Source organism: Balearica regulorum, chromosome 1, assembly GCF_011004875.1.
Source record: "Balearica regulorum gibbericeps isolate bBalReg1 chromosome 1, bBalReg1.pri, whole genome shotgun sequence".
NCBI classification, from domain to species: Eukaryota; Metazoa; Chordata; class Aves; order Gruiformes; family Gruidae; genus Balearica; species Balearica regulorum.
In genome coordinates, this window is record NC_046184.1 from 172,915,822 (window position 1) to 172,938,618 (window position 22,797).

Genomic DNA, 22,797 nt, shown 5'->3' on the forward strand with positions numbered 1-22,797 from the left:
AAGTTTGTTGCAAAGCTGCGATAAGGTCCGTCAAGGCGAGTTTGGTTTGCGTGCCCTTGCTGCATTTGTTCCACTCTTTCACCATCACTGCTCCCTGCAGGAAACAAAGTGCTAACCTCTAGATTGAAGATGTAAAACAGCACAGAAGTTTTTTTAATTAAAAACATACTTGCCACTCAAATTTACTAACAAAGACAAGTTACCAGCAAATAGTATAGCAACGTGCTCATCGCCCCAGATTAATACCCAGTGAAGCCCAGGGTATACAATATAAGTAGCATAGCTACATATTGCTTTGCTCGGATCAGAAATGCTCCACGTGGCCTCAGCCCAGTGATTTCATGTTATTCACAGGGAACAAAATCCAAAAGCTCACTATTTTTATAACTAAGACCACAAATGTGTATTGAATTTTAAAACTGGGAGAGAAACACAGGTTAGAGTACAGCTGTAGGGATCCAACGTCACAAACTTTCTTCTTGTTACCTTTCTTTCCACGACAACCTATCAAAAGTAACAACTACTATTCAGTTTTTAACCTAGGTGGGAAAAAAACCTATTGAATATTCACAGAGTGAAGACATAGAGGTTGGATATATCCACACTAGGAACAAGGCAAGAGACTTTTGCAACCATTGAATTTTAGGTGATCCCATCAGGATCTGAATGTTAGCAATTTCCCTTCCCGAACTACGGGAAAACACCCTGCACATACACACACCCTAATGCGGCAGTGAGAGCAAGAGTCCCAGCAATCCTTCCTAGGAAAATTCATGTGAGCATTGCTTTGTTTCTACCAACTGTTAAAGGTCAATATTTGCTTAAGCGAAACGCAACTGCAGCAGTTGCAAAACTAGAGTTGCCTTTCAACACAGTTTAAGTACTGGGCACCTGAAGTACTAGGTCCATACATTGTCTTCTCCAACACCCATAAGACATATGTCAACAAAAGATTTAAAAGAGGAAAACGTACCTTCACTGCCACCTTTCAAGGTTATATCTGATGAAAAGCTTGTGGAGGATCTCGAACCAAGAGAGTCCAAGCTATCGAAGGAATCGTCTCTTTTATGGCTAGCTGAAGATGAAAAGGGCTCTCCCCGGTCAACGTACCAAATATCACCGTACCCACTATCCCTGCCACTTCTGTTCAGGTGGCTGGACTCTTCAAGTGCCTATAAGAGTAAGTTTTGACAGGTCTTTTACAATAATTTAAGATGCAAACGCTACTTGTGAGTTTTCACTCAAATTTTTAAAACGCATTTTGAGTGCACAAACAAACTTTAACAAAGACTATTGCAAACCCCTAAAAACAACATATACAACAGCTGGGATAAGAGATTCAACACAAGGTCTTAAATTTCTCTTATGTCTGCCAAAAGGAAGCAAGATGGGGCACTTCACAATCTACCACATCAATCAGAGCAGGTGGATTCTGAATTTCATGACTATATAGGTAGCAGAAGAACCAGCGTAAGCTAAAAATCTTTCCTTTCACATGGACTTTGGTAGCAAGCAAAACAAACAACTGTGTTCTCCAAACTAAGAACAAAATTAAACCCCCAAGAGCTTGTTTAGAGTTGATACTGTAATGTATAGCAAACTATAAAATTCAGGCTACTTGTTTACTATTCTTTGTATATTCCTTACCTTAGTCAATGCCTGCCCTAATAACTTCTCAAATGCTTTAAGATTGAGGTATGGACCATTATAATGCGGGTTGCTTTGAGCTTTTCTCCCAAGCCAGTATAATGTAATTAAAACCTAAAAACAAACATACAAAAGCCCCCAAATATAAACTTAATTACTTTCTTTTCATACCATATCACAGTATAAAAGAATCTCAGCATGCTGTTAGAGATGTTTTCCACAATGAATTCTAAAATCTTGTTTACAGTTTTAGCTATGATCTCCGTCAAAACCAATTAGAGTGTTATGATGCATCTCATGTATCTCAAATAAGCAGATTTAAGTACTGTTTCTAATTATTACATTTATTTAGGAAAGCTGTATAGAGATCATCGTAAGATGGCACTAATTTGCATCAGATAAATGAAAAGCTAAAGAATATAGTAAACATGGTAGTGCCATAAACAGAAGTGTTTTAAAAATATTTAATCAGAATTACTGTGAAATTGTTTCAGAAAGCATTGAAGTAAATGTGTCTTACATTTTTCACTCTTCTGTTGGTCTCCTCTGGTCTGAAGCAGGGCAGGGAGTGAGAAAAACAAAACAAAACAAAGTTTTAAAATATCTGACTTATAATTTGTATTATTATTCAAGATTTAAAAGATTTCGAGTCCAATTAGAGGCCAGGATAAAATATGCAACTATGACTGTTCCAAAAGAAATAAAAAAAATTTTGCTTTGAATTCATAGTCATAATGTACTATTTCAATCGTTACATATAAAGCAAGAAACTAGCTGATCTATTATAGTTTCTGATTTGAGAGGTACTCAGAAAGGCTTTTTTCATTAGTTAAGGTTTTTAATACCAACAAAATAAAAGCTGAAAACAAGGTAATGACTTTGCAAAATATAGTCTCTATTAGCCAGGAAGATCTTCAGTTCTGTATGAAAGCAGATTCAGTTGTTCCTTTTTCCATGATTGTATTATGCTTTCTGAAATAATTGCCTGACATAGAGAATGCTTCAGCCTAGAGACAACTTTTCAGACAAAAAGAAAAAAAAAAAAAAGCAACTGAAACTGGGACATCTGGAGAGGGATGTTGCAGGGCTGGAAGGAGGGGTTTGGTTTGCTTTTATGTAAGATACACATTTCTCAAAAAGTATTAAATATGCAATCAGGAACATTACTAATTATTTTTTTAAATATATCACCAATTTGTGGCACAACTTGGAAGCGCACCGACGCACGCTCACAGCGGTCCTGTTCTCCTCCCGCCCATTTCAAGAACAAGAAGGAGAAACTTTTGGGACGGGGGCCTCCCAAAGCTGGGGTACCACAGTCTCAGTCCTCACGGCTGGGCTGCCGACAGTGGCTGAACAACGCTCCTGCCCGCACAGCCAGAGGCTACGGAAGGGCAAAAGGCTTAAATACACCCAAACAACTTTTCAATCTGCCCCAGACACTGCTGGTTTGGGGCTGGTTCGGGGCTGGTTCAGCAGCAAGCTTCACACATGGCACGGTGAAGGGGTCCAAACAACAACAACAAAAAAAAGAAGCAGAGAATTAACGTACAGCGGCAGAAAGACCTACGCAGAGCCCCGTAGCAGGTCAGACCAACGATGTATCAGGGCACCGATCCTGCTTCTGGATGTCTAGGAACAAGCTAGTCAATGTTTGCAGAGAAAAGGCAGAATAAACCAACCGTTCAGGGGACGGTTATGAGTTAGCAAAATGACAACAGGGCCTGGTCAGCATAGATGGCACTCTTCATCAAAATACGGTATTTGATGCAACGTAACAACTGGCAGGGACACAGACCGTCCCTCCTTCTCTTTCCTCCTAGTTTGAGTGCGCCCACTCCCACTCGGTGTGGCTGTAATTGCCATGCCCGTACCCGACATCGTAAAGAAATCAGGCTGGCAGGAACACAAAGTCCTGAGATGGATCCGACCTGCGCAATCCCCACCTGCAGCTTCCTTAATATCATGTGCCAGAGATGCTACTGGCTTTGTAGTCAGCGACCTCTTACTCACAGATAAGGAGGAACCCTCTCCTTTCATGTGAAATATTTACACTTTTTTTTTTTTTAACCCCCCTTCCAAAACACATTGTTGTTGTTCTTTCACTGGAGACTATGTTTCAAAAAATTTTCCTCTTCTTTTTCTTCACTATGCAGATTTCTTTTCCAGTATCCATGCTGCAGGACACACCATGGCTGTGACCTAATGTGCTGACTACAGACGGGTTGGCTTCCCAAGCAGATGATGGAAAATTATTCTTGTAGTGGTATGGATCAGCATTATGCTTCCCACATCTGACAGAGCATTTTAAAGGTGTTTAAAAAGTTGAAATTTTAGCTTCAAGGTCTAAAAGCTTTTCATTAGGACAGAATTTCTTGCATTATTTGCCATTATAAAAGCAGAGGCCATGCATGCCCTTGCTAAGGATGCCTTAAAGTTTGCTTCCAAACTTTAGCAGTGAAAAACTCTGCCCTTAGTCAGCTGGAGTCTGTATCCATGAGGTTGCCAACCCTACATAGAGCAAAACTACATGACTGTACATGATGTGGTGTCCACTTCTGCTTTCCATGAGTTGTCTGCAATCATTTAGGTCCAACATTTGCAACAGAAGCAACATTCAACTGTCTTTACATTTTAATGTATTTCCTATACTGGAGTGACCGTACATACATTAGGCCCGCATACTTGGGCTCTAAACACTGCAAAACTTCGGACATTCAGGAAAACCAATGAGCATAGTTGAGACCCAAGGTGCAGCCAGGGAGATAATTCACACACTCGAATGAGAGACTGCCCTCCATTCGCATGTTTGCTCAGCTAACAACGGAAGCCAACGGACAAGTTGTTTACTCTTTGTGAGTAAAGTTTCTTCACTTGCATTACTACTTTCCTTCTCTGAACTACGCCTGTTGGTCTCTAAACCTTTGAAGCAATTTGCCATGATAGATGCAGCCCGAGCAGAACAAAAAAAAAAAAAAAAACCCACAACAAACCAAACCAAGAAAACCCCAGCTAATCTAGAGCAATCAGTTCATCATTTATATAAGCATATATTACTTCTTCAACAGAGCTTAACCAAGGAAAAGAAGGAAGATTCTGAATGGTTAGCGTATTGTCCTAAAATCTGTGTAAAACAGTACGTATATAATTTTTTGCCAAAAGAAAATCCTGAATTAAGAAGCAGTGCTGTTATCTTACTGCGAGGCCTTAGAAGTCATTTGTCACCTACAAACTTTACAGCTGCTTCTGCTCTGAGGCATGCAACTTGCAAAAGATGCAGTTTGGATCCACTTGCTGCCATTCTCCGAGTGAAATAAGAGCCTTTTATATGTACAACCTGGCCAAGGTCACAATGCGCATCTAAGCTTATATGCGGAAACAATTGCCCAGTTACCCACCAGTATATTGCATTTAAAATAGCTGGGCAAACATCTGCGGGTAGTAGTGTGATACAAACTGAAGAGCTTTTAAAGAGGAACGACTTTTCTGGTGAGCATAAAAATAAAAAAAAAAAGCAAGATTTTAACTCAATTGCAGTAAATAAAAACACAAAATGAAATAGTTATATGAAATAGGAGTTCTCCTTCATAACGTGTTATCAAAACGTAAACACTATGCAGCACTATGCAAAGAATTCAACTGGGGTCTCGTGCATAGCTCTGAACAACTACAGCTGATAGCAGGGGACAAGACAGCAGCACTAACCTCAAGCATAGAAAGTTCTTTGCTGGTGTGAGAGGAGGCACGACCCAACCTTCGCTGACAACCTGTTGCTACCCAACAGCAAGCTCCTGCTCCCACCTCTGCTCCCCTTCTCAAGTCTGGCTCTAAATACACAAGGCTGAAAATCTCATTTTCTCACACTGTATTTGAAGAAACCAGTTAGGAGATGGAGTGCAAGAACTCCAGCAATGTAGCCTTTAAGTTTTTTAAATACTCCTGGACACTTATAACCTTATTTTGAAAACATCTATAGCATTGAAGTACACACACAGCACTGCTTGCAGAGACATTTGTTCCTAATCTAGGAACTACAGGGGTAACCCCCTTCCTGAAGTATCTTCATCAATGCAAATAAATGCCAGTCCTACTCTGGGCAACTGTGAAAGTCGTCTGCTTTTTGATGTTTTAATCTACAACTGTCACAGAGCCCAGTTGGTGCGGAATATATTCGTTATGAAAATGCTATTCTGTGTAACCTAATTTCTGGCTTGAATAAATGTAGGCCATTATGCTGGAAGTTATCAGCAGGCTGCTGCTTTGCTCAGGAGGGCACAGCCAAGGCTGCATCTCAAAAAACAATCTGCTGAAAGAAGTGACGTCCTGTCCAAATGATGATATAACACAGCTTACAAGACTACTTTGTGTCATTTCAAACATTACCTTCTCTGGCTTCCCGGAGGCTTTTATATCTCCTTTCACTAACAATGCGACTTTGGTAAAGACATCTAAACTAAGCAAAGGAAGATGCTAAGGAGAGTGGTTAAGATCTTGCAGAAAGAATTTTATTCTGAATACTTCATCTGCTCCTGCCATAGCCTCGGTATTTTAGCATTCATTCTGAAGCTTAAAAGAAAAGCAACGCCAATCCTCTGCGTCACCCAATGACAAATCCCAACTCAAAATTGTCAAAATTTTCAAAGTACTAGTTCAATTCACAAAGCATGAACCTTAACTGTTGGCAGTGGTTACAATGAAAGTTTATGTACAACTTCAAGATTAGACATCCTGGAAAATATCTATCAGATGCAGCATGAAAGTCTAAAGGACACGAGATAACAATACGTGGGAATCATTACAATAATTATGATGTGCAACTACACTATTACAAGTTGAAAACTGATGCAAAAAGATGTGAAATAACCACAATACAACCACAATGTGAAATAATGTATTATTTCTGTTGCGGTTATGTGTAAATCACCTCATCTACGTCAATCCATTAGCAAACAGAAAAAAGACAAATGAGACAGAAATAGCTCACGTGTTAGTAGGTGATGCACCTAGACACCAAATACCTCTGTTATGTTTGAACGCAACACATATTCACAAACATCACTTATGCCCAGCCAGCATGGACCGACGGATGTTTCTCTAATGAGGACCACTCTACAAGAATAAAGCAAAGTGACACAGCAGATCAGCAGGCTGAGCCGCAGCTCAAGGAATTTATTCTCAGCGCCGCTGTTTGCTCAAGGTTAAATAGCAAAATTAGTCACCAAGGCCCTAGCCTGACAACACAAAGGATTTGGCAGCAGCTCCAGCTTAAGGATTTCCTGGTCTCCCTTTCCCTTCCAGCCACTCCTGTTTGCTGCCCCCATGGTTATGCCAACACGACTTTGAATCATGCTGCAGTTCCACGTTGTGCATCAGGACCAGAGGGCTGTACCCATTTCTTTGGGTTTTTCCTAATACACATTTTCAAACCCCAAATTGACTATTCGTTTGATAGCGCGCTCATACAGACGACTGAGTCAGCACCGTGGCAGAGGGCTCGGTGGAGGAGGACCCTGCTCCACGTGCCAGTACAGTGGGAGTCCCCGCATGACGAAACCCCAGTCAGAGGTGCTCTATCTATCCTCTTCATCTACTGATGCTTAGGTCCGAGGAGTGAGGAAAGCTTGCTCGTACTAGTTTAATGCACTTTGAGGTACTTCAAAAGTTAAAAAAAACCCCAAAAATCAAACATATTGTACAAGACAGTCATATACCTTGCAGTAGCTAGCAGACCACAGTACTTTAAGAAATCATGAACTAGACTTTAACTAATTATAATATATATCCATAGGCAATGCTAACACATATGCCTTTCCAGTGCCTCCTTACAAAAGTAGTGCATTTTAAGTAGCTACATTTAGGTTTGACTTATTTCAAAACTTTTAACAAATAAACTCAATAGTTTGGATTTTGTTTTCCTAACACATCATATGGTTTGGTTCCCCCACATCCTAATACGTATTAAATTCTAGCAACAAGCAGTTCATGATGTCAAATTTACTTTGACACTTCATTTTGTTATTTTCCATGAAGAACATCAACGTGAAGCTCAAGACCAAATCCAAGGTACCAGAAGTTGGAACAAAATTCTGAGATTACTTTACAGCATCCCCTTCACAAAGCATGGCTTTCTGAGGATCTGTTTCTCATACAGAAATATATTTTAAATATAGATATCAATCTAAGATTTAAAAAAAAGCTAGATCAGAGTATCCTCCTCCCATAAATGAGGGTTATCTGCTGAGAAGAGGCCATGTGGTCATGCCCAAAGAGATAAGACAAATCTGAACCCATTTACGGGGAGAAAGAAAGGACGGAGACACTCCCACTGATAGAAAGGAATGTGCCAGTGACAAATGCATCCTGCCCAGTGCCAAACCCTTCCCTTGGTGACAAATACTCCAGAAACCCCAACAGCTGCCAAAGCTATCTGTTTTCCATCCCTTCCACTGTACTACAGATCTCGCAAACATAGGACTTGAACAGATTTCTGTTTAAAAAGAAGTATCAGTGCCCTTTCAGCTTCCATCCACCAAGGATGCAGTTCCACCTCCCAGATGCTCTTTGAAGGACTTGGGAGAGCCATGCCCTGGCCTGGGAGCTGGAGCGGATCAGCAGGCTGCAGAACAAGCCCGCTCCCGAGCTCCTCGCTCAGCTCCAGGCACTCTAGCCCGACACCGACCAGCTTCACTTACGCTTCTGAGGAGGATGTCGGAGGGTTTGAAGGATTCTCCACCCCCGCTGAGGTATGCTGTGCAGGAGACAAATGCCGGCTGTGCAACTAGCAGCGGGCTTGTGCTAAATTTCAACCTCTTTGGCCACCTACTCAACTGCTATTAATATTGCCGTTATCGGATCTCACTGAATTCCCACATGCTGCTGAGAATAGAAAGGCTCCAGTGGAAGATGGGGCTGCCGCATGGGTACAGAAACACGAGGACATTCCTCCAGCACTTGGATTCTTAGCGAGCTGATATTCAACCCCGAGAGCCACAGTTCACTGTTGAGATTACTGGAAATAAAACGGTCAGGTTATGGCTGCAGCATTCAAAAAACCAGCTTTTGGAAATGCACCTTTTTATTTGACTATAAAAAGCACATGTATTTTCCATAGCAACACATCCACCGGCCTCAATGCCACTTACATTGTAATAGTACACAGAGTCAGGCAGAAAATGACAGCAGAAAGCGTGTCTCCATGCCCCTACAAAACCACCGGCTGGCAGCAAGGAGCTCCACGGTCCCTGATGGCCGAGCAGCCTGTCCCCACCCTGCGCCCTCGCCTACTAACGAAGGGGCTGAGGGGTGGAGAAGAGATGGCCAAGAGGGGAAAGGTGGAGAGGGAACGCAGCCAGCCAACACCCTCCGTGGGAATGTGTCCCCGTCCATCGCCTCAGAGCCTGTCCTTTCACACCGCCTCTTGAGCGTGGCGCTTCCTTCCTGATCTCACCGATTATGCTTCCACGCTATTCTTAAAGCCCTTATCAAAACAAAAACAGGCACTTCTAGAAACGTGCATCAGCCCCAGCAAATCACTGGACACTCATATTATCCATTTCCTCACGCTCTTTTCTGACCCCCTCCCTGGGTGGTCCATCTCTGCCAGCTTCCTTATATCTCAGTCCAATCGACAGGTTCTTCGAACCAGAAGACTAATATTCAGGATAGCGTAGGTCAGAAGGCATACCTGGTCAAAGAAAAAAATAAAAATAAACCCCCCAAACGATCCCCAAAACCATCCCCAGAAGAACAAGCCTGTATGGAGGAGCCTGGCTGATAACCTGAGCGCTCCTTGGCTCTTGTCTCAGGGGTGGGCAGGGGAAAAGGGACGGAGCATCGGCATAGCTGCAGCAACTACTTGCACGGAAAGAAGAGACTGATAAGATACTGCAGCTTCCTGCTCCAATTTTAACCTATAGTAAAGAAAATTAAAGTATTTGTAATAATTAGTGTAGCTTTGTTGGTCCCTTTTTGTGTCTTTTTCTTATTGTATTCCTAACCCTAAAAGTCAGAAGCTTCACTAATTACAGATAAATTAAACTGGGTATTTCTTCTATTGTTTTCTTTGGTTGGTTTTTTTTCCAGGGCAAACCCAGAATTTTTCCCCAGTCTGTACTGGTTACTTTAAATTCCAGGTCTAGACTGGTACCTATGAAAAAAAAAAAAAAAAAAAAATTTAACCAATATTTTATTTCTGAAAGCTACTAGTCACGTGCCATATACTGCGGCCAAAAGGCACGAGAACATTCACTGACTTTTATGAAAATGATGGATACTCTGTCTGATGGACAAAGAATTAGAAGCTGTGGAGCTGACTCCAAGCTCACACAGAGCGTTAAGACTTCTCTTAGAGAAGAAGAGGAAATCAAGCGGTTCATTCATGTTTGAGAAGATGTTTGAATTTCAGAGGTGAAATTAATTGCTTTTTAAGGGAAAAAACCACTTCAAAATACACGGCAATTTAGAAAGATGCATAGATAGCTATCATATCACTATTTACACACCCTATAGATTTTTATAGCTTCCGAAGTATTAATCTTTAGAACTTGGAACATACCATTTCAGTAGATTTCTCCTTCTTTTACGTCCCTGTTTGCCGCGCCCCCCGTTTTTTTTTTAAGCCTTTATACAATTCAGTTGACCTTGCACCAGGGTTATACTAATTGTTACCACTTCTACCTTTTTCCTTCCTTGCACCTTCTATAAATTTTGAGATTTTACACTCTCCCCGTTCTTCCCCTTCCCAAATCTACAGACTTGAACTCATCCTACTGATCATCATCTACGTTAACTTCTCTTGTGTTCAGTTTTGAAGATCTTTTCCCTTCACTCCCCTCCCACGCCAAACTAGAAAATCTTGTGTAAATTTTGTAGATTAAATTTGAAGAGAAACCCATATGGGGAACACACACTTGTGCTAGCATTCTTTCCAGAAGGAATAGTTGGTATATCTGGGGAGTCACTCTGAAAAATTGGCAATTAAGTACAATCCTGTGAGTTTTTAGAAATATATACAAAAACACACGATGGTGCAGCTGTTAACCAGCATGGAAACAGTACAACAGCATTTTACAAAAAAATTATTCTGTATAAAGTATGTCATTTGCTTTAGCTAAACTGCAGCAACCATGGCAACTCACAGTTAGCACTTTTTCTAGACAATACCGAAATCCACTTTCTCTATTGCCTGATACCTCTTTGCCATTATTAAATTAAATATTTCCAAAACTGTTGTCCTTTTTACTCCCACTCTTACATCTAACCAAAGTATTTCGACATCCCCTCTTCCCACACGCAGATACCAGAGGTAATTTTGCAGAATAGCCCTCAATACTGACTCATTTATTCCTTCTTAAGTATCGTTCAGACACCTCTGCACCAACTCTGGATACGGACAAACAAGTTACTACACGGTAAGCCAGGGTAAAAAATTTTCCATCTACCAACTACTCCATAGCAACTGCCTGCGTGCACTCTCTTACCCTCAACCCCCAGGATTAATACAATCGTTCAGTTTGGATAAAGCATTCGGAGGTGGTCCCTCGGGAAGAGCTAGGATTTGGCAGGTTATACAACTTTGCTTGCTCAGAGAGACAGAGTGATTTTTATAGCCTCTACAATCAGAGAGGAGAAAAAGACCACCCTCCTGCATTCAATCTCCTCCCTTGGTCCGTGCCCAGAGAAAGATTTGGTAAATGTAATCCTTTGTTATTTTTGTGTCAGGCAAACAGGTGGTGATGTACAAGTGCCTTGTGTAAAAGCAAAACAGTTTACCGTGGCTTATAATACTCAGTAGTGACTTCAGGAAGTTTATTTAACTTCTCATGGTGTGCAAAAAAAGATTAAAAAAAACCCAACTCATGTCTATACTGTATAATTTATACCGGATATTTGGCAACGAACATATCCGCCGATAAAGAAAAAAAGATGACAGTAACTTATATTGCTATGCTCATGCCTGTGCCAACATCTGAGTTTCACCAGTCCAAATAGGTATCTGCTCAGTTGCTGTTGTTCTAACGCATACACAGAAAACAACTCAGCGCAGAGGTGACTCACTAAGAATTAACAGCAGAAACTACGGATGTACTATGCACAGCCCTTGAGTAGGAAGGAATCCATACTTCAGTCCGCTCCAGTCACCATCTCTGCAGGGGAGCCAAGACCCATAATGCCAGGTATAAGCATGAGGATGCATACATCCTCCTGAGAGGAGGCAGACCCCCTTGCATTTTGGGGGTACGTGGGATATGCAGCACTTGGGAGTTACTTGCGCAGGTTTCTGATGGCTCATTTTTTCCCCTAGAGCAATTCAAGCATAGCACTGGCCAAACTATTGTACAGGAGGACAAAGAACTGAGGCAGTGTCTACCCTAGCCCCTCTTTTTATTCTCAATTATATTATTATTAAAGAACAATTGCTTTAGCAGTTTAAAGGGGGATTACTAAAAGCAAAGCTTTTGGGAAAGTGTCATAGAGCTAGGATTTTGGAAAGAATTTAGACTTATTTAGAGAGATGGACAGAGTGAAGATGACAAAATGGAGGTACAAGGTAAGTGCAGTTTATTCCACGATAAGGATTTTGGAAACAAGTTGAAGTGATGTTGCAATTTGTCCTTAAGTAGAAATAAATCACTACTGCATGACTGCATCATTTAGTTTAGTCTCTACGTTTGGCATAAAAACTTTAAAGGACTACTGGGTTTTCTCAGTAATATTTTGGCAAAATATTTCACAAGCAAATAAGAAGCACTGAAGAAATTATAACGCTTCCTTTTTGAAAATTTGCCGTTTTTTCTCTATGTTTCTTTGGGTTACCCTAGCAACACAGAGCACAACATCATCACTCATCACACAGAGCACAAAAGTATGAAACACAGGCTGAACCTGACTTCTCTCTCTTGAAATCAGTTCTCTATTAACACAGGTTGATGCACAGATGCCCAGAAGAAGTGAGGCACACAGATACAATTGAACTTTATTGTTTCCTATTTTGTCTTGATCTGCCTTCATTTATGATGCCATATTTAAAGCCAGGAAAGAGCACTTCAATTAATGCAGAGTCAAATGTTAATCTCTTCACCTTTAACACAAAAGAATGCTAAAAGAGGATGTATTCCCTCGAACCAGCTCTCCCCTAAGACACGGCATGAAACAGCAATACAATTTAAAACAAAAACAAGACACAAAAATCAAGTTAAATTCACAAAACGTACTACTCCTAACAAAAATGTGCCCTTTGTTTTGGGGAACAGACAAGGCCTAAGATGAGCAGATATTATTTTTCATATTTGCTACAATTCCCACCTCCCATTCTCAGCCCCTGCAACATCCGCACATAAGGGAGCTACTTAAAGATGTAACTATTCTTATTCAGGTTCTTTAGTGCTTCAGATTTATTTCTGTAACATTTGAAATGACTAAATTCAATTTGCTGCTATCAACATTACTGGATAAGTATTAGCTTTTTTTATTCATTTTTTGGGGGGAAAAGAATTCATCCACTCCAGTGGACAACAGTGCTTTAAGGCTACTTAGAGCAGCCAAGTCAGAGGGTATTTTTAAACATTTGCTCAAAACATTAAGCTTTGTGGGCCAGGTTTTCTGGCCAAGTTTTTAATGTTGGAAAAATGAATGCTTCTTCACTGCAAAGTGAGAGAATAGGTAAAAGTCCAAATACTTGCTTTGCCAGAATGTTAGAAAGTCTGTGTGGGAGGCAAAAAGGGGGAGGGAGGGGAAGGGGAAAAAAAAAAAAAAGAAAAAAAAAAGGAAAAAAAAAAAAAGAAAGTTAAGATACTCTGACCATATACCTCTGAAGCTGGAGAATTTACATCAATTTTGAACATCCCAATCTACTGAAACCAAATGTGCTATTAGTCACATGAGAGTTTCTGTTGTAAAGTTAGAGGAGTCTGAGGATAAAAACTTAAACAAAATTAAGGATATGGGAAAACAATCTGAGCCAGGGAACTATAGATGATCTCACACCTCTTTCACTGGTACTCATGAAGTTTGTAATTTGTACCACGAAACTGATGACTGAGGGGGGGAAAAAAAAAAGCTTAAGACACCAATTAAGACACCACCAAAATGGTCCAACAAGCTATTACAACTAAGTCTGGTGGTAGGGAAGGAGTGGAACAAAATGATCCGATTCTGCTCCAAGTGAGGCCATGGCAATATTCCCAACAACTTTAATGAGTGCATGAGTAAATGCTAAATTAGGAATCTTCCTTCTCACATGAAAGGAGATACTATATGCACCAACTCTTGGAAACTACGGTTAGCCACCTGCAGAATTTCACCAACTGTCTAGCCAGATGAAGCACTGGAGATGTCATCTCCTTAAACCACACATGGTGGTTGTAAGCTATCCTTCCCAGAGGCCAATCAAACCTCAGAGCCAGGATAACACCAAAGTAACCCTTGGGCTCTGAAAGAGGGTATTCTACAAGTCCTTTTCCCCAACAGCCCTCATCATTTCCACATAAAGACCGGGCAGTCTTTTTGACCCAGATAAGGTTAACAAAAACCTAGGAATCTAGGAATCCATAGCTTCTGAAGATTAAGGGTCTCTTGAAACACCTGTGAATTGCAATCATTATTGCATTTAATCATTACAAAGATTAAATCAAACTAATGGTTAAACTGCAAAGTATGTCAGAGGCACCAGTTTGCTACAAGGCTCAGCTTCCTAAGGGACAGTACATGTGTTGCATTACCTTCATACCTGCTACCCTTGGAAGTGTCTATGGCAGTAGCCCTTTAGATCTCAAGTTTTTAGCCCTATTTGATTCAGAAATCAAAACAGCAACAGTGCTGTCTCTATATTCACTGTTTTACAAATCAGTGACAAGCCAAGTCCTCGTCATCCCCCAATTAAGACTGATAATCTAGACAGGATGAGAAATGTAAAGGCAGTTCGATAAAACTAATCAGATGTTCCTCCTGTGTATGCTTAATGCTAGAGTTGGTAACCTACCTGAAACAAACTACAATTGGGGAAAAATTATGCAGGAAGCCATCTTAGAAGTTTCAATACTCCGGCGCACATTGGAACAGAATAACTTCCAAGGTCTCCCTCCTTCTTTTCACCTCCAGGCTAGCAGAGCTACAAGATGAAATTAACTCAGTGCAATGGAGGAATAACCAGTAGCATCCTCCAATGAAGAGAGGATAAATCAGTCCCTGCTGATGGTTTAGGAACAGGCTGTCAAAATGCAGCAAAACTCAGCTGCTCCTTGGCAGAAAGGCAACCACCATGAAGGACAGGAGAAAAGAATGGGATGGAAATACCTTCACCCTTTGACCCACCCATGGGAGATAACCTTGAGCGTTATCATCACGTTTTGTTGCCAGATGGCAAACTGTTGACCACACTACCCACACAGCACCGCAAGATTTTCATAATACATTTTCACTTTCTTGCTGCATAGCATTAGATAGGTAGAGAAGACCATGAGAATAGAAGGTAGAGAATAGCCTAGCATATTATCCCCTCTACATTTCAGTGTAGATGCAGTTAGTGGCCCCATTTAACCTGCTAGAGTGTACATTTTAAAAATAAATTTAGTAAAAGTCACTGTTGTAGATGGTTTTTCAGCAAGTGAAAGTACAAAGACATGCAACAGACTTCATCATCAAGGAAATACATTTATGGCAGAGTAGTACATTGTACAAGTTTTCCAAGATACTCAAAAATAGCTTATACCGCAGTGTAAGTTATGCAAGCTTCATCTTTAATAACATAAATCAGTACTACCCAAAACAGCTCATGATATAACAAATCAGCCATCTGTTTGATGCTAATTTATTGGAAGACACTGATTCAGAACCACTGCAGTAGTCAGATATTTATTGCTCAAAGAGAAAGACAATGGTGATGTTTTCTGCCACACCACATTTAAAGCTCTTCGCTTGGAAAACAGCATTGAGTACATGTACAAGTATGCACCCCAAAAATTTTTTTCAGGTAGGAAAGAATCTGTGGAAGCTTTTGCTAGGGGAAAAAAAGTCCAGAACTGTTGCATGAACTCTGCACAGAATGTCAAGTATGTAATTATTTGAGCTATTATTAAAGTAACATAGTTATTTACTTAAGCCCCTGAAGGAAAAACCCTAACAGACACAGGATAGGTACACAGATGAATATGTGTGAACTTTTTTGTATAGTAAAGTTACCAACAAAAACCAGGCAATGCTTCAAAAAGGAAAGCCACCAGGAAAAGAATAATAATTAAAAAGCACAGAGGTATCATTCTTTGCAAAGAGAAAAAACAAACTCCTGTCAAAAGCACTCCCAAATTGCTTCTCTCTAAGCCGTGACATTGAAATTTTAGCATTGATGAATGCTGATAGCATAGAAATCAGAAGATTGGATGTGAAGCAAACAGGGCTTTGAAAATACATAAATGCACATTTAAATTAATTCTGTACTGATTTACAATGTGTAAAATCTCAAATACGCTCATTTTGAGTGTCGCACCAATTCCCCTCCAAAATATGTTCGCTAACACGTTCATAATTCCAGAGCAACTTACAGAAATAAAAACTGTTTTGAAATTCTGCTTTCTTCAAAACAACTTTTATTTTTGCTAATTTTGGCTTGCACAGAGGATCCTGTGTTTCACGGGTACAACTGAGCCTTGCCAAAGCGCTTTCACAAGTTGAAGACTGGCCAGAGAGTACCACCGGTGGTAAGAGAGCTTTAGTCACACCAAAAAACAATTCTCTATTAAAAATCAAACATATAATTATTCAATGAACACAATATCACTGTATTTACTCTCTTAAAGAATTATTAATTATATTGCAGGTACAACGATTAGAAGAGACTGCAACTTGCTTTGTTTAATAAGGCAGCATCTTTTTCCGCCCTCTGTTTTCTACAAGGCTTTTAAGTTGACCATCTGTACCCAGTTTGCCTTATACTCTTGTCTTTGTTCCTGTATCTTACTGTGTTGACCACCACTTTTAAAAAAAAGAGCCACACGCTTTCAAATCCTAGCTATAAACTAATTTCTGCTATATCCACCACCACCAAGGAAAACACGAAATAATTTTTTCTAATAATTACCCACTAATTATTTTTTGTATGTAAGAATCAGGGCATTACACACTTCGATAAGCAAACGCATGGAAACCTCTACAGCTATCTTTTGTAGTATCGTTAAAGACTAACGTTTCATAACTGTCACCTGCCCTCTACTTCAAAGCCTACGCTCTTTGAGGCCGAGCCGATGTGTTGCTGTTTGTTTTGCGAGTTGCCTGGCAGAGACGTCTGAGCAATGGAGAATGAAAACAGCGAGAAAGCATCTTCACCACGTATCCCTAATTAGCTGGAGAGTTATCAGCAGGCTATTCCCAACGACGGCGGTGGTGGCACGTGGACCACCTAAGGCCAAGGAAGCAGAAACTGAGAAGACGCCACCCCCTCTTCATTTACGGTAAAAGCGGATTCTAGAATATTTTACAGGCAAAGATTAATCTTAATACACTTGTTTTGAAACTGAAGGGAGTCTTCATAATTAAACATATTGCATTAACAAAGAAGTCACAGTACCAAGAGCTGAAGTAACCTGAAATAATTAGCTGAAGTACTCTCTCATGGGTGAGGGTAGAAAAAACAGGGTTTAGCAGTTTTCTTCCACTGTTTCCACTGCTCCTTATTTCAGCTTATAAGGAGCCCAGTCTCTCCTGTGACTACAGATGCACAAATAACAGGAACATGTTCCATTAAACGTTGTATGCCAAAACCTACATGCAATTAAGCTTGACCAAACAGTTTCTAGGAGCTTGAACATATTTGCTTTCCTGACAAAAATTCTGCAAACAAAAGCTCCTTCTGTAAGTAAGGTACGCATGCCTTTGGTACACATCCATCAAAAAGATTCCTTCCCCGGGAGATAAAAGCAAGCTTCTCTCTCTCCTCAGATGGATCAGACAGCAAACCATCATTTTTACATGATGGAAACCATACAAACACATTCCTGGGCAACAGGAGACAAAAAGAAGTTTCCAGTGCTTCCCCACCTCCCCTGACCCAGAATTAAGCTAATACAGAAACTTTCAAATCAGGCTCCTCTTGGACCTGAAAAAAAAACCCCAAAATCTGTAGGTACACAAATTCAAACCATTCTGCCATGGGAAATGTTGTACTTGAAAGTGAGAAAGTGCATTTTGGTGATGCTGACAATAACTTGCAATGCTTCTCTAATACTAGTGACCAGCTGAGATGCGTTTCTCTGTCATAGTTAATAAAAGAGATAAAGAGCTTGATTCTTTCACATTAGCTTTGAATCAAATTTTGCTGCAATTTCTTTTGTCCTCGCTACACTGTCCTCTAACAGAGGAACACAGCCATTTAGGCAGAGCTCAGGTTAGATGGCTACACCAAGCAGCATGGTACAGAAATACTAAAGCTCTTGTGGAAAGGGCAAGGTGGGTAAAGGAGAAAGCTGCGACGTGATGTTTGTTACTGCAGCAGGATAGTCACAGGTGCCTACAACACACGTTCCAGATGTGCCGTGGTGGATCCTTTCTTCTTCACAGACTACGCTACCCAGGAAGATGCGTTCACTGTTTTTTGATCTACTGCTATACAAACATTTTCACTTATGTGCCCATACTTGAGATGCTCGAGGGAGCCAAGCCTTTGTCTTTTATTCTTCTCATATATTATGTTTAGTTTGTATTTCTATTTAGACAGTTTTTTCAAGCCATTGCACTTTTTCATTGCACTTTAAAATTCATTCTTTGGGAAAGGATATATATAGTAAAGGCTAAAAAAAAAGTTCTGAGAAGTGAACTTATGTCATGTACCAAGTTCATTCTTAAGATTTCCTATCTCTTCTCAGCCTTATTTCAGTTCAAATTTGAGTTCAGTGAAGATTTCACAACTGCTCAGATTAAGCTCTGGTTTGAGAATGGATTTTGAATCCTCTTTGGATTCAGATCCTTCTCGGTTTATTACCTTGCCCAGCTTCCCTCCCCTTCTCTGCTCTTTCACTGCAGTGCCCCACCACATAAATATACTTTCTGAGAAAACCAAGGAACACCAGTCCTTCAGTCCAGCTTTTCTGATAAAACTCACTCTGTCCAATAAAGGAAGAAAGTTTATCAAGCAACTTTGGCAGACACTTAACACAGCATAACCGTGGAGTACCTGCCTTAGTTTATTTTGAGGGTCTGAACCAGCACAACCTTCCGAAGCGGTGCTGGAAAGCCAGGTGACGAGCTGGATGCGTCCTCCTGTGTACACAGCCTCACGCACCGCTGAGAGCAGCCACTGTGCGCTCATCGCTCACCCCATACCCAAACCAGCAAAGCTTGGGAACACTTGCTTGGGTAGCCATCTTTGGTGCCATCAGTCCCTGGAGTCATAGACTTAAAATCCTATACAATCAATGAAAGAGAATACTGAACAGAAAATACTAGTAATAATTTACAAATGCAGCCACATCATTGTGGTGACTACAATGACTACACCACTGACTACACCACCTGGATAAACAGAGATTTCTGTATAGATTATTTAATAATTAAACAAACTAGCTTGTTAAATACATTCACAAATTATTGAAAAAGCATTAGAGAAGACTGAATTAAACTGTGGAATCTGGTGACAGCTCAAAGAGGAAGATGCTTCAGAATGATGAAACTGTAAAAAGAAAAGTATACTTTTGCAAGAGGTTTTTTTTTTTTTTCCTCTTGAAGGAATGAAAACATTGCAATGAAATGGGAAATACTAGTAAATTACCAGTGCTAAGTGACTTTTGTATGATTTCTCTACAGCAGTCAACATTCAGTACAAGAGGTGAGCTCAGATTTCAAGGAATAAAATGTTCTGCACAGAAGCAGCGAGTGTTTCGAAGGATGAGCATAGCAGAGGAGTATCATTACTGATGTATCTTATTCTGTGCTTATTCAATCTGGGTGGGTGAGCCTTCTGCATAACCATCTGATGTGTGATCTTACAGTTACATTACCCATGCCAAAATCAGTAACAAAACCTCTTAAATTAACTGATCTTTTTAGAGCAAAAGTAGGTTTTAAGTAATGATGCTGAATATAGCATATGCAAATACACGGGCCAGCTTATTTCAAGAGAATTTCAGCCATTCTGATTTATTATTCTGACGAAGCTTTGAGTAAAATTTCAAATGGCTTGATGAAAACACATCAAGTGTTAAATTCCTAACAATTCATAATATTTTTCCCTGTGATTACACAACCTGGTCACATATAGGAGTAGTAAGATACTGGTCTAGATAAAAGACTTACCATGATTTTATTCATCTTTTCAGATACCTCTGCATACAATGTTCCATGCTTGCTAAAGCTTAACAACAGTAGATTGCTTGATTGACTTAGCAAATCAAATTAATCGCTTCCATAAAATTTGTGTCTGATTTTTTCCTTAGTTTTGCTTCTTGGAGAATGTTATCATAGATCTACAGAAGTTAAAAGCAGCTTTCACTGGATGTGACCTTTTCGAAACCGCACATGTCCCCACGGGACCAGATCAAAACACTATCTAGCCCAGGATCCCATCTTCCCATGCAACCCCAAGTGCTTGCCTAAGGAGGAGAGCAGGCAAGATGCTTCTCCCTCGGGGACTTCCCAAGCTAGATGTGTTTTCCCCGTATTAAATAACTCTTAAGAGATTTCCCTTCTGTGAAGTGCTCCACTACCCCTTGAACTCAAGTAAACCTTTATCATCCACAGCATCTGTTGACAGGGAAGCCCACTGCCCCTTCATTTGGTTCACTGATTATTCGTATAACATGGGAAATAGTAACTAGTTGAACCACTTCATCTGCTAGGTTGTTTGGGGTTTTTTCGCTTGTTTGCTTGTTTTAAGTTTGCTACTTTGTCCACCTCTTCATCCACCATCTCTCAGGCTCAGGACTCCCAGACCTGCAGCAGAAGCTATTCCTACTTTTGGTCAAGGAATCCCAGGATGAAGATCTTCCAGTTCCACAGATTTGATTTTGGGGGAACTTGGGGAGGCGAAGTGGGAGAGTGAGGAAAGTGAAAGTGAGTCCAAAGATTCAGATGGCAGTGATGTGCCATTGTTTTTCCTATTCCTAATACTTCTTAACAATGCCTGGGTTTTGCTTCTGGGTGTTTGGGGTTTTTTGGGGGGGGGGGGGGGGGGGGGGGGGAGATTTTACTTTTTTTGTTGGTTTTGTGTTGGGTTTTTTTTCTTGGACTGGCATTGAACACTGAATAGATGCTTTCAAAAACTTATCACAAAACTCCTAACCCTGTTACCTCAGGCATGAGCACTATCAGCTGTTCCAGAACTCATAATTTTATATACAAAATTAAAATTGTTCCTATTTTCCTGTTCTCACTTAAGTAAACCAAGTTTTTCTTCTATTTCATACGTAGAAAAGAACGCAGTTTCAGAAAAATTAACCTGCAAACAACTATTAAAAGCTGTTTACTAGAGTAGTTGACACTGGTAAATTTGGACAGATGGACAGATTAGGATTAGTTTGTGGAATTGTGCAGTAATTCCCTAACTGCACAGATATGTGATGAAAATACATTGCATCTTCAAGTCAAACTATACATAAATATACTGTGCCTTCTGTTAATTTGGGCATTTTTAGCTAGCGCTTTGCCAAGTACATCCCTCACCCCAGAAAACAATCACAGCTGAGAGCATCTTACAAACATCAGGTCACGGAGTTAAAAAGAATACATTACCGCACCATAAATCTGACAAGCATATTTCAGCGTTTATTCACAGGACACAAGTGCCTGGCTGTAATTTAATAGCCTTTGCAAAAGCAGAAGTATTTTGAACTTAGCCTCCCTTTCCCCGCCCCAGTTAAATATTCTATCATATAACGCATTGGAATCCACGTCAGTTGATGTGTATCTGTACATACTGAGTTCAAAGGTGTGTACGTGTTTACATTTGCAGGACGTTTTTTCTAGAAGGGAAAGGAAAGAGGAAACATCACCTGCATTAGTCAACTTTCTTACTCTAGTCCCAGCCATCGGGGGCAGCAGTTTTCAAAATTTTTCTTTCTGAGTCAGTTTCTGATACCGCGCTCCCTCCCCAACCAGACGGGAACACAGGGAGGGCGCAGTCGATACACGGGAGGGCAGGGCTGCCGGGAGGACTGGCTCTGCAGGAACCTCACGACATTCAAGGAGGACAAAGTCCGAGTTCTGTCCCTGGGTCGGACCTAACCCCTGCGATGGCAGAGCGGGGTGGGGAGCTGGGCCTCAGACTCCTGCTGGGCTGAAGGTCAGCCAGGAGCAGACCTCAGCAACGTCGGCCAACATCACCTGGGGCTGTATGAAATGGAGCGTGGCCAGAAGGCTGATGGACCTGATTGTCCCTCCTTTCCTCAGTGCTCGTTATGCCATATTTATAAAGTTGTTCTCCAGTTTGGTGCCCCCCAGTACAGGAAAGACATTGGTAAACTGGAGCAAGTTGAGTGGAGGCCACCAAGATGGTCAGGGCTGGAGATCCTGAGCTTGATCATCCGGCTCAGCCTGGGAGAAGAGTTCTCCAGTTCGGTTTTCTTTTGTTGTTGTTGGTTTTTTTTTCCCTTTTGTTTCTTAAAGACGATAGATCTCTATCATTTAAAAGAAACATGAAAAGATCACATCTTTGTGTGGTTAAGGCTGGCTGCTATGTAACACTCTTCATTCCCCCCGCCCTGCTCCTTCTTGTCTTCTAACCACGTGGTGAGACATGATTTCATTTAACTGGTTTCAGTGACAAGATGAAAACAACCCTGCAACCCTCTTAACATACAAATTCAAATATTTTATAAAGCGCTATTGCGTTACCAGTTACGTTCTATAGTACTCACAGCAGAAAACCTGTTGCTGCTTCGAAGGACATGAGTGCTCCAACTAAGCAGTAATAACAATTAGCACTGAAAGCAGTGTAACAATAGTATTAATCGCAGCTGAGGAATAATGGCCAAAATGAGGGTTTTGTATGATGTAGGATCCAGAACTGTCAATACACTGTTCAGCTTTGCTTTCCCTATTTACAGGCTATGGTTAACAAACCCCTGTATCCATGGAAAACCAAGAAGGCAGCTTCCCCCCCCCTCCCCAGTACTTAAACATAGGAGCTCTTCCTATTGAGTTGTCTGTACGCAGAAAACCTAGGGGAAC

At 40.7% G+C, this 22,797-nt stretch overlaps 1 protein-coding gene across 15 annotated transcripts in view; it reads right to left on the bottom strand.

Moving 5' to 3' along the window:
• LMO7 (LIM domain 7) overlaps window positions 1-22,797 on the bottom strand; it is a 134,937-nt gene that overhangs the window by 44,413 nt on the left and 67,727 nt on the right. For all 15 annotated transcript variants that reach the window (XM_075741676.1, XM_075741673.1, XM_075741670.1 and 12 more), the window contains exons 5-7: window positions 2,168-2,198; window positions 1,648-1,761; window positions 974-1,172 (exon numbers count right to left, since the gene is read on the bottom strand). In XM_075741676.1, the coding sequence (XP_075597791.1) occupies window positions 974-1,172; window positions 1,648-1,761; window positions 2,168-2,198 (344 nt within the window). The remainder of the gene's footprint in view (window positions 1-973; window positions 1,173-1,647; window positions 1,762-2,167; window positions 2,199-22,797) is intronic.